General features: G+C 44.1%; 1 protein-coding gene across 1 annotated transcript; it reads right to left on the bottom strand.

Moving 5' to 3' along the window:
- Nucleotide 1: 1 nt before the first annotated feature.
- Nucleotides 2-12,847, bottom strand: RBM24 (RNA binding motif protein 24). Its single transcript, XM_059937994.1, has 4 exons — nt 11,553-12,847; nt 10,318-10,441; nt 8,823-8,877; nt 2-2,173 (listed from the first exon to the last, which is right to left on the bottom strand). The coding sequence occupies exons 1-4, from the start codon at nt 11,718-11,720 to the stop codon at nt 1,810-1,812; spliced, it is 711 nt and encodes a 236-aa protein (XP_059793977.1). The 5' UTR covers nt 11,721-12,847; the 3' UTR covers nt 2-1,809.
- Between the last annotated feature and the right edge of the window lie 644 nt (nt 12,848-13,491).

The raw sequence follows: 13,491 nt of genomic DNA, 5'->3' as shown, positions 1-13,491 counted from the left end.
AAAAGTTTTTAAAAATTATATTTAATACAAGTGAATAGATTAGAAGATCTGAAATGTTATAAAGCAATATACACAATGAATAAATAATTTGCACAGGAGAGTCATGTCTACATTACATAACACTGTCTAGTATGGGAATACTTAAAGTAAATCCAGTGATAATGGAGAAAGTCCATAAAAATGCTAACCTGTCTTCCCTTGTATGAAATTGTTCAAGTATAAAAATCCAATACAGTGTAAAATAGTATTCAATTTACTTTAAGAATAAAAATTACAAGTATTGCAGTTTCAGAAGAAAAATGTAAAGCAGCATTTAAAAACTACATAAACTACATAAGAAGAGTGTTAAACTAATGAAGTACCAATAAATGAGAGCTACACGAGCAAAAATCAGAGAAGGAAGCATGAAACTAGCAATAGGTCCTGTTAAAAATTAAAAAAAAAACCTAAAAACTAAAATAAACTAAAATGTGTTAATGTAAGAGTACTCTCTTATACAGTGCACATATGAATTTAAATAAATCCAAGTCAACATCTTTAGTTGAATAGGTTAATATTTAATATGCTACATCTAGACCTACTAAATAATTTATGCCATGAGATGAATACATAATTTTACAGTGTCACATCTAAAGTTCCTTTCTTTAGAGTGCAGCATAGTAAAACTTAAAAATAAATATCTTAAATAGCATTACTATTAAGGCACAGTATAAACCACATTATCATTAATTGTTGAAGAATTGTAATCTCATTAACCTTGTTGTCTCATGTACTGTATTCACTAATAAATAGTTTTAAATATGACTCTGAAATAGATACTAAAAAGTGTAAAATTATTTAAAAAGGGAAAAAAATAAATGTCCTTAAGACAGTTCTTAAGGGTTTAGAGTCTGCAAACTTTGCCCGCCTTTAATCATAAGCCACGAGTCGACACAATAAATAGAAAGAGAAGGCTGTTGTAGTAAAAGCCTGATCCTATTTCAGAATCAGAATTGCTGACACCAGCAGATACAAGTTTCCCAAAATTGAAACAGGATGGGGAGAGGGATTAGAATGTGACAAGCTCATCAAACAAGCACAAGTGATGTGTTCTTTCCAGAACTGTGTGTGTTATTGATTGTCTGTACAGCTGTTGCACCCATTCATTCCACATCACTTGTTTCACAGTCCCACTCATCCACTGGGTAGATGAGAAAATAGCTTTGGTGCCTGTCCACCATTTCACCCACCGCCATGCTCCTAGATTGATTGTTCGATGCCCATTTTTGAGAGTAAGAACATTACCTTCTTGAAATAGTTCTCTAGGCCATAGTGACTGCTAAAACTGACAATCAGTGCTTTCACCATTTTTTTTTTTAAAATCTGCTTTTAAATGTAATTCAAGCTACATATTGCTCACTCTGTATTCCCTGGTTCAACTAGATTCAAACAGCATTTTCTAACTGGTAAAAGACAGTTTGCTTCCCTGATACTATAAAAAGAGCAAAAGTAAAAATCCCGTTATAAAAGTGAAGTTCCATTGTTCCTCCTGCCACCGTTTCGTCGCGGCCTTTTATTTACTCAGGCTCTTTGGGATTGATTTCCAAAACTGCGCCCACTCCCCCCCTCATTCTCATCTCTTTCACGTCTAGAACTACTACTGGAGTATTAAAAAAAACTAATCATCATAATTCTGCTTCACAATAGCATAGCTTTTTTTTGTTTTTTGTTTTTTAAAGCTGTTAAGTCAATGTTAACTCTTATTAGCTACTGAAAATTGGGAAATCGGGAGGGAAAGAGGAAACGATTCGACTTTGATCAGGTTCTAGCCTATTGCATCCGGTCTGTTTGCAGCTGCTGAGGCTGATACTGGCCAAAGGCAGCGGCGGCGGCAGCTGCGGCGGCGGCGGCCGCCGCGGTCCCAGGGGCGGCGGCGGTGATTGGCTGCTGCACCGCGTAGCCGTAGCCCCCGGCCGTGACGTAGCCCGCGGCAGCCGGGGAGGCTGCGTACGGGTACTGGTCGTAGGCGGCGGCGGCGGCGGCAGCAGCGGCGGCCGCCGAGTACTGTGCGTACGCGGCTCCCGTGTAGTCAATGTAAGGTGCGGTGGAGGCGGCCGCTGCGGTCGGCTGGACGTGCGGGATGACCACGCCAGGCTGCACAAAAGCCTGCGGATAGACATAGTGGGCAGGTATCCTGTCGAGAAACGGAAAACAGAGTCAGGCAGGAGTTGCCTCCTGTCTGGAGCATGGCTTCTGCCGAGATCAGACCAAACTCAAATTTAGTGGTTATTATGAGCATAGGGTTGCCACAATATCGACTTGCCAGTCACCTGTGAAAGTACTCTGGCGGGAGCCCAAATCATGGAGTGCCCCAGAAGGAATTCAACAACGAAAATAGGATACCCTCCCGGCCAGAATTTTGATTCAGGATCATTTTGGAACCAAGAAATGGCATGGAGCCAAAGTTTGGAAAAATAAATCAAGTTTCAGGAGGGCCTCGCGCAGAGGAGGTATTTAATAAATGCTGAATTGAGTTTAAGACTTGAGAAAATTTTGTGGTGAGTTCGTTCAACAAAAACGGCTTGGACAATAGAAAAATTCTTAACCGTGAAACCAGGAATCCAAAGGGAATCTGTGATCGTTCAATTCCATAAGGGTGATGGCCGGTTTCTCAAAAACTACAGTAAATTTCAACAAAAGCCGTATGTTTATTATCATGGCAACCCTACTGGAAATTGCTATGCAGACTCAGCACACATTAATCTCTCTGCAACCTCAGTCACCCTTATTAAAGATAATAATAATGAAAAGAGAAGCAGGCGCCAAAATAAAAAAGGAGTTTAAAAGATCACAAGTGTGGTAAACACAGCAGAATCACACTTCTCAAACGAACTGTAGTGCAGCTCACTCTATCACAAGAGGCTGTTGTGGGAAGCTACAGAAATGCTATTAACATTCATGGCAGTGATTCCCAAAGAGATGTGCAGCACGCTTTTGGTCTTTCTTTCTTTCTTTTTCTCCATTAAATTCATAAAGACACAAGGGTCAATCAAACCTGTTTGACTATCAGGCAACCGAAGGTCAGCCAGCTTGTTTATCTCTATGCAAGACAGACAGAAGGGGTTTTGGGGAAATGATGAGGTTGAGGGAAAAGGTAGGGTCAGGGAAACACAACTAAATATTTCTAAAATTAATATCAACTTAAAAGGATTACACAATAAGAGTAAGGAAACTTTTTTTTTTGAGCGTCTACTAAGTCTTGTTTTATCCTCTAACTCAACAGAAATAGATTTATTAGCATATCTGTTTTAAATCTTCCCTACTGGTAGATATTTTATACAAATCAATTCTATTATGGTGTATTATCCTGCAAAAGTTCTAGAAAGTGAAACAAAATTGAGTACCTTTTAAAATGATACATTCAGAGGTCACATACAAGACACACTCCAATGGCCTTACTTAAAAGTTACTTTTGTTAAAAAAAAAGAAATCACAAGAGGTATTTTTAAAAAACCATGCATCTCAGTTCTCACTCTTGCGATTCATAACTGCCCAGTTAAAACGCTACCATGAATATCTGATTTATTTTCATCCTTCTTTAGAATAATCTCCATCAAAACCCCCTATATTTCTAAAAATATGACACCATAATGCCATCTGGTTGTTGCCAAAAGCAACTTACAAGAAGTACAAGCACAAGTAACAATCTTCGAATTTTAAAGAACTCAAAACAGAAAACTTCATATTTAGATTATGAAAACATAAATTTTGCTTTGCCTTTTCAGAGTTTTACTGAAAGCACTCATTAACCAACATCCATGGAAAAGATGAATTTATCACAGAGGGTAGTGAACTTTGACCCCAATGATAAAAATACACTCAATTTTACTAGACTTGTGGATCTTTCCCAGTGCCAGGAGAAACGACGTCATCAAGTGTTTCTGAGGACACTTAGAGATGTTCTTAATTGCTTGTCAGAAACCAGACGGGTGGTCATGCACGCACTCAGAACTTCTCTGCAGGTCAGGTGCCTGGCTCGTTCAGAGCGACAGGTGTGGCTTTATGAAACACCGTCCCTGGAGGCCGCCGTGTCCACGATGTGCAGACACGGATAAGAAAGCCTTACTCATGCCAGTTTACATGTGGTGACGGACAGCAGGGGCTGCAGCCGGGCTATTTTTGATCCTGTCATGCGACAAGGGTTTCCAGCGGGTAAAATGTCTTTATAAGGCCAAAGTAAAACATCTATCAGCTCCAAAGGCCAGCCAGTATGAATCTCACTGATACTGAAACATTAACCCCTGTGCTCCCAAAGTTCCAAAGACAATACGATAGTTGCTAGGCTTGTATCTCTAAATAAAGGTGGTAACTGAAAAGTTTAGCCTACAAAAAGGCAGGATAAAAGTGTGTGTGTGTGTGTGTGTGTGTGTGTGAAGAATGCTTTAAATGATACACGGGCAGTGTTGCTTACAGGACTCTTGTCTCTGCGTTTATTTTACATTAATAGTTTTCACTTGAAAATGCCAACCAATGAGTATAAAGTTCCTTGGAATATCAGAAACCTACATGAAGTCTGGCAAGGGTTAGGAAGCTATCTAGCAAGCAAATGAAACCCTAGAGTTTTTAAGTCTTAGGGAAAGGAGAATCCAGAAGACCACGGAGAGACTAAAATAGTTCAGAAGGCAGGCAGAATCCGACTAAAGGGTGAGGTGGCACTTCTGAAGCAATTCCTGTATTAGGAGCTCTTTTAATAGTCTGCGGAACCCATTAAGGCAATTTGGGAATCTCCCTCCTGCTAGAGAGCTACCAACATCCTTTCCCTCAGTGAATCATAGAATGTAAATGCCTAGCAGAAATAAAAGCGCAAGAGCAAGGCCGACACCTTGGACAACTTTCAAAGAAAATTTACTATGTTTTCCTTTTCTTCCTATCACTTCAGGTCCCTCTGGCATCTCTCTGTGACTTTTGACATCCTAAAGGGTTTCCTCTTTCAACCTATCACATAAACTGCTGACACAGGCTGCATCTCATTCACTTGTTTAAAGTAACCTAGGTCCCTAACATCCTACCAAATTAAGTGCAAACTTCTTAAACTTTGGCATGCCAGGCCTTTTATACTTCTGGCTCCAAAATACTTTTTCCAGTATTTCTTCTCACCTTTCCTTGAACCCAGGTCAGCTGGGCTCCTTAATGTTTCCTGGACATACCACACACACCTAGAGCTTCACCTTCGCTCGTGACATCCCTCTGTCAGGGATGCCAATCCTCACTCCATCTTTACCTGTTGAAATCGCAACCCTATCTACCCTAGCTCTACCACTCACCACGTGTAAAGCCTTCAGGAATTTGCTTCACCTTTTTAGTCTCACATATTTCTCATAAGTGAAATAAACCTAATATTTCCAATCCTAGTATTTCCAACCCTGAATTGCTGTGCATTAAATAAAATTATCTATGTGAAGAGCCTACAGTGAGGAATATATTCATGGCAAGAGTTCCCTATCCTCCATCATAGTTTAAAATCTAGGTCAACTTCTACCTCTTTCATGAAGACTTCCTAGATCCCACCAACCTGATGTCTCTCTGCCTTATCTGAAGCCATATAGACAGCCCTTCTGGGCGCTTCTCAGTTTTCTTACTAGATTATAAGAGAGAGCCGAGTTGCGTTTTCCGGACTACAGCTTGACACAGAGGAAAGAACATGGCTTTGGAGGCCATGATTCGGAACCTAGAACCAGACTCTATCACTTAGTAGTCCCTGAGGGAAGTTAATTAACCTCTCTGCATCTCAGTTTTTCACCCATGGAAAGGACATTAACAGTGCCTTCATCAAATAATTACTGTGATAATTAAATTATATAATTTATGTAAATCCCTTATCAGTACCAGGCAAGTAGCAGGTGTTCAGTTAATGTAAATTACTGTCCCTCCTGCTCCACTTAGTGGACAGTATAATACTTATTATGCATTAACACAGTGAGAGTAAAACTTAGCACTTAAAGGAGTACTAAGTAAATATTTAAGTGTATTTCAACGTGATCTAAACTAGCCCGGAATTTTCTACTCACAGACCCATAGGCTCTCCTCTCCAACGTTTCAATAAGAAAATGATTCTTTCAAATATAAAATATTTATAAGAGATTGTTTAGCAAATCCACACATTTCTGTACATCTGCCCACTGTGTTACATCAGAAATTCCTTCAGGCCAAGGTTTTTCTCTTTAAAGGCCCAGAGTAATCTGGGGGTCATTTAAAGACCATATAAAAAAATAGTTCCTAGAATTTCAAACAGGTCAAGTAAGATTAAAAATTCTCAAGCTTCTTTCCAGGCCTAAAAATAAGAACATGTGGCATTCAAATAGAATTTAGGATGACCAGGTGTGATTTGTTAGGTCCAGACTCCGGGAATTAGAGCAGTGTTAAGAATCCCTTAAAAAAGAAAGAGAAGGCTTGCTTGGTCTATTTGGAATGCTATCTATTTCTAATAAGAATCTCAAGTTCAAACAATTTATGCAAACAGTAATAATCACCATCCTTTATAAAGACAGCTAATATTAGAAGGGATGAAAAACCAAAGGTTACTATCAAAATAGGCTTCATTTAAAATCTCCATATGACACATCTTATTCTGGTTGTTATTGCCCTTGTGCTACTTTCTTTCTCAAGGATCTGTAAGGACTACCACAGCCAGTCCAAATTTCTATTCTAGCTCTCAAGACCCGCCATAAGAGTCTGGTTTCTCCATGAGCTGAGTCTTTTCTCCTCTTTGCCTTCGCTGATGCTCCCCTCATCTTACAGCCTTTAGACATGTCCCTTCTTCCTTTTACCTGCCCAGGACCCACCCACTGGTCCAAGGCTAGTTCCAGTCTTCACAAAGCCTTGTCCAACTCCTCCAACTCACCCATTTTCTTGCTCTTCTGAATTCCTTTTGTACTTAAAATAATACCAAGTAATTTAGCAATTAATAGTTCCTGATTCGTTTGTGTTAGTTTGGCTTCCCAAACTAAAGTGCAATCTCCTTATTTTGTACCATCCACTAGCACAGAGAAAAATACTCATGTGCTAATACCGGTTGATCGATTTAGCTGTATAACAACTGTCTCAAGATTATTAATGTGAGATCATGACTAAGTTCACCATCACTTCTTAAGATGGATGTTCTCGTCCCCAATTCTACCTTAAACATAGTCTAGACCAATGAGAGGGGGATCCACAGAAGTAGTTGGACCCATCAACCCACTGTTTATCATCAGTATCCGGAATGGTTTGGCTGGGGCATTGATAAATTGTTATGGGTATACGAAGGCCTTTTCTAATCATATTGGACAGAAGACTCTTCTACGGTTTAAAAAAAAGTAAGGGTTGTCAGTAAGTGAGATCTCGATATGGTAAAGGGAAGGTTATAAAGAAGGTATTCATGGAAAATATAACTTGACTCTTCCAAGTCAAATTATTATTACTTTTTTTGATCTATTCTTGGAGACACATAAGGTAGACATCTATCTTTGTAGATAGAATCCAACCTTCCAGGTTACACATGTAGATATTCAGGTGCTAAGCTAGAAAAGAAACTGTTGTTGAGAATGAAACACTTCTAAACAGTTAGAATATTTAAAAAGAGAGTGTAAATCTCTGGCATTAGAGTTACAACCATGTTGATCAGGTAGAAAACAGCCAAAACAGACCCTAGGTGTTCGGAATAAATTGAGGTAGTTGGGGATCTCCCACCCATATCGCGTCAGAATGGAAGGGAAATGAGGGAGCTTGGATGAGGAAAGCTGGTAATCACAGAACCCACAGAACACAAATATAAGCAGGCTGTTCACCTGAGTCAGGTCTGAAAGGTGAAAGTTACTGCTACTCTATTCAAAAAACTGGCCAGTGTTAATGAAATCTGATGAGAGTTGTTGAACCTTTACATTAGAAGGCCTAGAAGTGGATATACATTGCCAAAGAAAGAACCCCATTCCCAGAAAAACACCCCAGTAAAACAGAAACTTAGGACATGCAAGCGATGAATCTGTATTCTTACAGAGGGAAATCACACCATTTAGCACTCACTACAAAAATATGGTTAAATGGAAGTCACAGGCTACAGCTTAAAAGCAAGGAAAAAAAAGGCCCTTTGCTTCCCATGGCAAAGTCAAAAGTCAACACCCGTCAACACCACCACCAAAACCAAAAACACAAAGAGCCCCTTCCCCGAGGAAAAGAAAACACTTTCACTACAGCTCTTTTCAATTAAGTAAAAAAGCACACAGTTTAGCTATCAACACCACTTCATTACTGTAATAAATAAAATAAAGCACACGGAGGTCTATTGACTATTGTGAAAAATAAAACAACAACAGCAACATCCATGCATCGTTAATCACCATCTGAGCTTGTGTGTCTGAGTCTACTGGTTACAGAGTTTAATTCCAAACAGAACTATTCCACCTCTTATCATCGTATCCTTCTGATCAGTTAGCTTAACTGTATACGAGCCCTGTCAGGTTAGAAAGAGATAAATACAATTGAGTCAAGTTGAACAGTAGTAATAGTGTTGGGACACAATTGTCTGGTACACAAGTCATACCTGGTATTTTTGTTTTGTTTTGTTTTGTTTTGTTATGTTAATCATGAGCTCAAATGTGTCTGTTTTGGAGGCTGCATACTTGGTCAGATAACTTGACTCATCTAAAAATATTTATTTTATCAGCATTCAAAATACACAAACATATATAAATATGTATAATCAGGAACAATCTGTGACATGATGGTCTTATCTGGATATAAAAAAGAGGCAGGTTAACAAATGATATCCATATTGAAACTTAGGAGGGCCTGATTAATTGACTTACCCAAAAGGTCTTTGTATAAGGGCTGGATGAAGCTGTTGAACACCAAAGGCAAAACCTAACAATAAAACATACCACATTCTCTATTTGTGCATGGTTAGGCATTTATTACTTCTACATATAAAATGCAATCACACCTTTCACTTAGAAAAGGTAATCATTCTTTTAATACTTTAGAGAAAATATTATACATATTTTTAAAAGTCATTTTACTAATGTTATTGTTGATCTAAATAAAAATTTTAATGGGCTACAAGTGGAAACTAAAAACGATCTGCAAAGTTTAGTTGACAGACACAGAATAAGACCTTAGAAAATCAGACATAGAGAAAGTTCTTGTGGAATGAAACCAAGAACAATAGGACTTGATAATGAAGTTACATGTCACAAATCTTCCTACAATTCTGAATCATGATCTATAAAAAAGCCTTTTTAATTTGGAACATTCTGGAATGCTTTGGACAATGCTTTGGAAGATTCTGGATTTTACAGATTATAGTATTAAAAATTCACAAAACAAACTCTTCTTTCTTTTCTGGATAGCGTACACAGACACACACACACACTGTATTAGACAAATACATGTTTTTTAATGCTCACAAATATTTGCACATGCACTCCCTTTCTTGACAACCTAGTTCCCTAGTAAATCTGTTTGGGTTGAAGTGTCCACCTCTTTCCAAAATTTCAGATGCACAGACTTAAGAATGAAGAGTACACGACTTAATCAAAGTTGCATGCCCAAGAAAAAGATTACATTTGTTCAAGAGTCGATTCACAATTATTTGTGCTCGTGCAAAGGGCAGTGTTGTAAACCATTCAAGAGGTCATGTTTCCACATAAACAAAATTCTCTCCCTTTTGGTGACTAATAGCTATGTGACTCTGGAGTAAACCCTTTCTCATCTCTGCAGCAATTTCTTCATCTGTGACATAAGGCTCCTGGAGTGCATGAGATCTCTTCATCCTCTTTCATTACTAAGATATTCTGGGACTTTATTTTGAACATTGACCTGGCAGGAACCACCACCCCTATGCTTCTCTTGGCTCAGTGTTCCAGTTGAATTGCCCGCTCTGAACACAGGGCAACGGGTGGCAAAAGGAGAGACAACACTAAGAAGTATAACCAGCTGGAGTTGACACATTTGGCCCATAGCATCCACATGTGAATGATCTACAAGTGGCTAAAACCCAGAAAGTGGAGAGTAAACTATGGTTGTATATAGGAAACAGATGAGTCAAGCTCAAGCCTGAGTGTGTGCAAACTGAACTGACCCCCAAGATCTATTTTTTGCCCATAGGTACATTTCAAGTCAGGAAAGGAGTGTTTACAACTCTCATCTACCTTTAATGCCTTGGTAGAATAACCAGCCACAGCTCACCTTTACGAAACATCTACAGATTCTCAGGGAACTAGTGTCTTCCCCATCAGGGATTCATTCTATTCAGAAGTGGGGGGGTCTCTAGTTGGGGGTGGGGCGTCGAGGGACATTGCTCACCTGGTTGCATGATCCTTGGTTTTGCTCCCAAGTATGCCAGATTCACATTGGCCTTCCTGCCATCAATGATGGGGTTGGGATCCTTGCAGGCTCTTTCGGCAGCAGCCCGGTCAGCCATGGTGACCTTAGCAACATACACACACAGACATACACACAAAGCTCTAAATCAACCCCTGAAGAAACCAACACTCGCACTGGAGAAGTCATGTGTTAATAAAACTGAGGGGCGGGGGGGTCTTAAACTTTTGCTTTCTTTTTTTTGGGGGGGGGCTGGAACTTATCCCTTGATCCTCCATCCAAAACAAAACAAAACAAAAGAAGAAAACAGAAAGGAGGAAAGAAAGAAACACCGCCCTCCCACCCCCCAAAGTTCTAAGGGTGCTAGTAGGGCCTAGTAGAGATTTGGAAGCCTGAATTCTGTCTTAGAACTCCTCCAGATTCCCCCTCCGCCGACCATTCCCCAGGTCCCTACCCGGCCTGAGAGGCACTGTTTGCTTTAAAGAAAGACTAGCCTCACATCCGGCCGGTGTTCCCAACCCCGCAAACACTCCCCAGCGACAATAGCTATTGTCCTACGCTGGGGCTCCCGGCTCCTCGGCGGCTGAATTTGCTCGCTGAAATCTCCAGGAAGGTTACTATGCTCTCTTTCATTTCGGCAAAGAAAGAGCCAGAGGTTCATCTTTTAAAAGAACTCATCTTTGCAATTAAAAAAGGGTTGGGGAGGGGTGGCATAAGAAGAAAAGCCCCAGACCTCCTGGGGTGTCCCCTCCCTGCCCCAGCCGGAATGCCAGGAAGACACACGCATTTTTACAAAGCAACAGCGCGCTGAACGACCGGCCTCCAACCCGGGAGTGCAATTCGAAGGGGCTACGGCCCCTCCCTCCCAGACCTCCGCACCCCCAAATCCGGCAGTCATTACAGTTCTCTCCCTCCACCCCTGCTCCGCCTGTCCGCCGACACCGCAGCGCTCTCGGTCCCCTCGGAACCCCGCGAGGCAGGCGCCGGCCCTCCCTCCCCAGCTCCGCCGCGCGCAAACTTTCAGTTCAGCCGGGAGCGAAGAGGCAGCGCCGGTCACGTCCGCTGGGGTCCTCGCGCGGCCACGCCGAGCCCCTCACTCCCAACTCCGACCCCTCGGGCCAAGCGCCACTCTGTCCCTCCCCGCCCCCGTGGTCCTCTGTTTCCCCGCCAAGCTCTTTATCGCCCCCTCCACCACCATCCCCATCCGCGCAACTTACAAATCCGTAGCCCCGGGACTTGCCCGTCTGCCGGTCGGTGATGACCACCGCCTCCTCGATCTCGCCGAAGACCTCGAAGTACTTGCGCAGGCTGGCGTCCGTGGTGTGGTAGGGCAGCCCCCCGACGAAGATCTTGGTGTACGTCGTGTCCTTCTGGGTCGTGTGCATCTTCGCGCCCGCCCCGCGGCTCGGGCTCCGGCTGCGGCTGCGGCTGCGGCTGCGGCTGGGGCAGCGGCTGCGCCTCCTCCTCCGGCTCCGCGTCTCCCGCACTCTGGCGCGGCCGCCGGGGGCTGCGGGCGAGCCCGGGGGCGAGGGCGGCGGCGAGGCGGGGGCGAGCGGCCGGGGTCGGCCGAGGGCGCGGGGCGCGCGGCTGCCGAAGTCGCCAGCAGCCCCGGAGACCTGACTTCGCTCTCTCCTCCCGCCCCCCCTGCCGGTCACGGTAAAATTCTCCGGATCGTCTGGGTTAGGCTCCGGTTCTGTAGGATGTGCAAACGGTTTCCACTCACCCGGCGGGGAGGCCAAAGCTGAAAAGGGAGGGTGGTCCTCAAGCGAAGAATTGGGTGTGTTTAGAGGTAGACTTTTCTTTCCTAGAAATTAGGTAGGTGTCTCGGGTGCGGCGCGGGGAGGGTCGGCGATGAGAGCGTCCGGGCGCGGAGGTGGGCGGGCGGGGGGCGCGGCGGCGGCGGGGCCCGGGGCGGGGGACTCCGCGCGGCTTCGGCTCGGGTTCCGTCCCTCCCGCCGCGGAAGCTGGAAGACAAGTGGCGAGGACGCCTCTCCCCCTCTCTGCTCCCTTCCCCCGCTGGCCGGGGGTCGGCGCCTGGCTGGGGAGGGGGCGGGCCGGACGCCTGCGATTGGCCGCGGCCGCACCTGGGGCGCCCTGCGCCGCCGCCCCCCAGCTGTTGGGAACAGCTGCTTCTCTCCCCGCGCGGCGCGGCGCTGGGCCGCCGGGCTCGGGCACTGGAGCCGGCGCTGGGGTAGGGCTGGGGAGGGCTGGAGGCGGCTTGGCTCTCGGCGTCGCCTGCCCTAACCCGTCAAAGTCCTAGGGACTCGGCGCGGCCCCAGCCGGGACCCGGGTTGCGGGGATTGCGCCCGAACTGGGAGCTGTGTCGCCTTCCAAAACGGCGACGCGAGGTCTTTGCGCTCGGCCTTGGCGACAGGGCCGGCGACCCGCACTGACGAGCTGGGGGGTGGCGCGGATGCCTGGGGCGGTTCGCTGGGAGGCCAGTTCCCTCCCGGGCGCGGGGGCCCAAGAGCTCCGCCAGCGATACCGGAATTGGATGCTCCCGGGTCTGGAGAGTGAGAAGGAGGGCCCCCAACCCTCCTTGACCCCAAAGAGCCGGTGCTGGGGAGAACCAGCGAGGCAGAGCCAGGAGGGAAAAAAAGCTTTGGCCCTCGGGTGCGCTGCGGAGAACCACTAGCTTTCATTGCTCACCGCCCAGCCAAGCTAAGTAACCGTAGACACCTGTCTATCAGACACCGCTTTCTATTTCAAAGGACCATAAATTAGTACTTCACCTCACAGTCACCAAATTTGTGTTACCTCCTTAACTTATTCCTCCCTAACTATTCGGGAAGATTGGTACAGATTTCTCATCATAAATCCTTTCCCCCCCGCCCCCTAAGCAGAGAGTTAATCAATTTCCTTCTATTTTAATTGTAAGGATGTTTAGTGACTTGATCTCAACTGTCTTATCAGGATGTACAGTAATTGTAAGAGGTGTAATTTTTGAAATCGACTTGTTACATAATCACTGGTTTCTACCAGCAAACGTTTACAGCATTTGTAGAAATACAGACTTTAGTGCAGCCCACATATATTTATTTTTTATATCAGCTTTTGGCAACTTCTTTTTATCAAGAGTACCTTCAACTAGGCTGTAAGATCATGGTCGTAGTTGAGGTTTGGCTGAAGATATTTAAGATATATGTGTGCCCCTAC

Source organism: Balaenoptera ricei, chromosome 11, assembly GCF_028023285.1.
Source record: "Balaenoptera ricei isolate mBalRic1 chromosome 11, mBalRic1.hap2, whole genome shotgun sequence".
Classification (NCBI taxonomy): domain Eukaryota; kingdom Metazoa; phylum Chordata; class Mammalia; order Artiodactyla; family Balaenopteridae; genus Balaenoptera; species Balaenoptera ricei.
The sequence above is the reverse complement of the archived record's forward strand: the minus strand, read 5'-3'. Positions and strand labels throughout refer to the sequence as shown.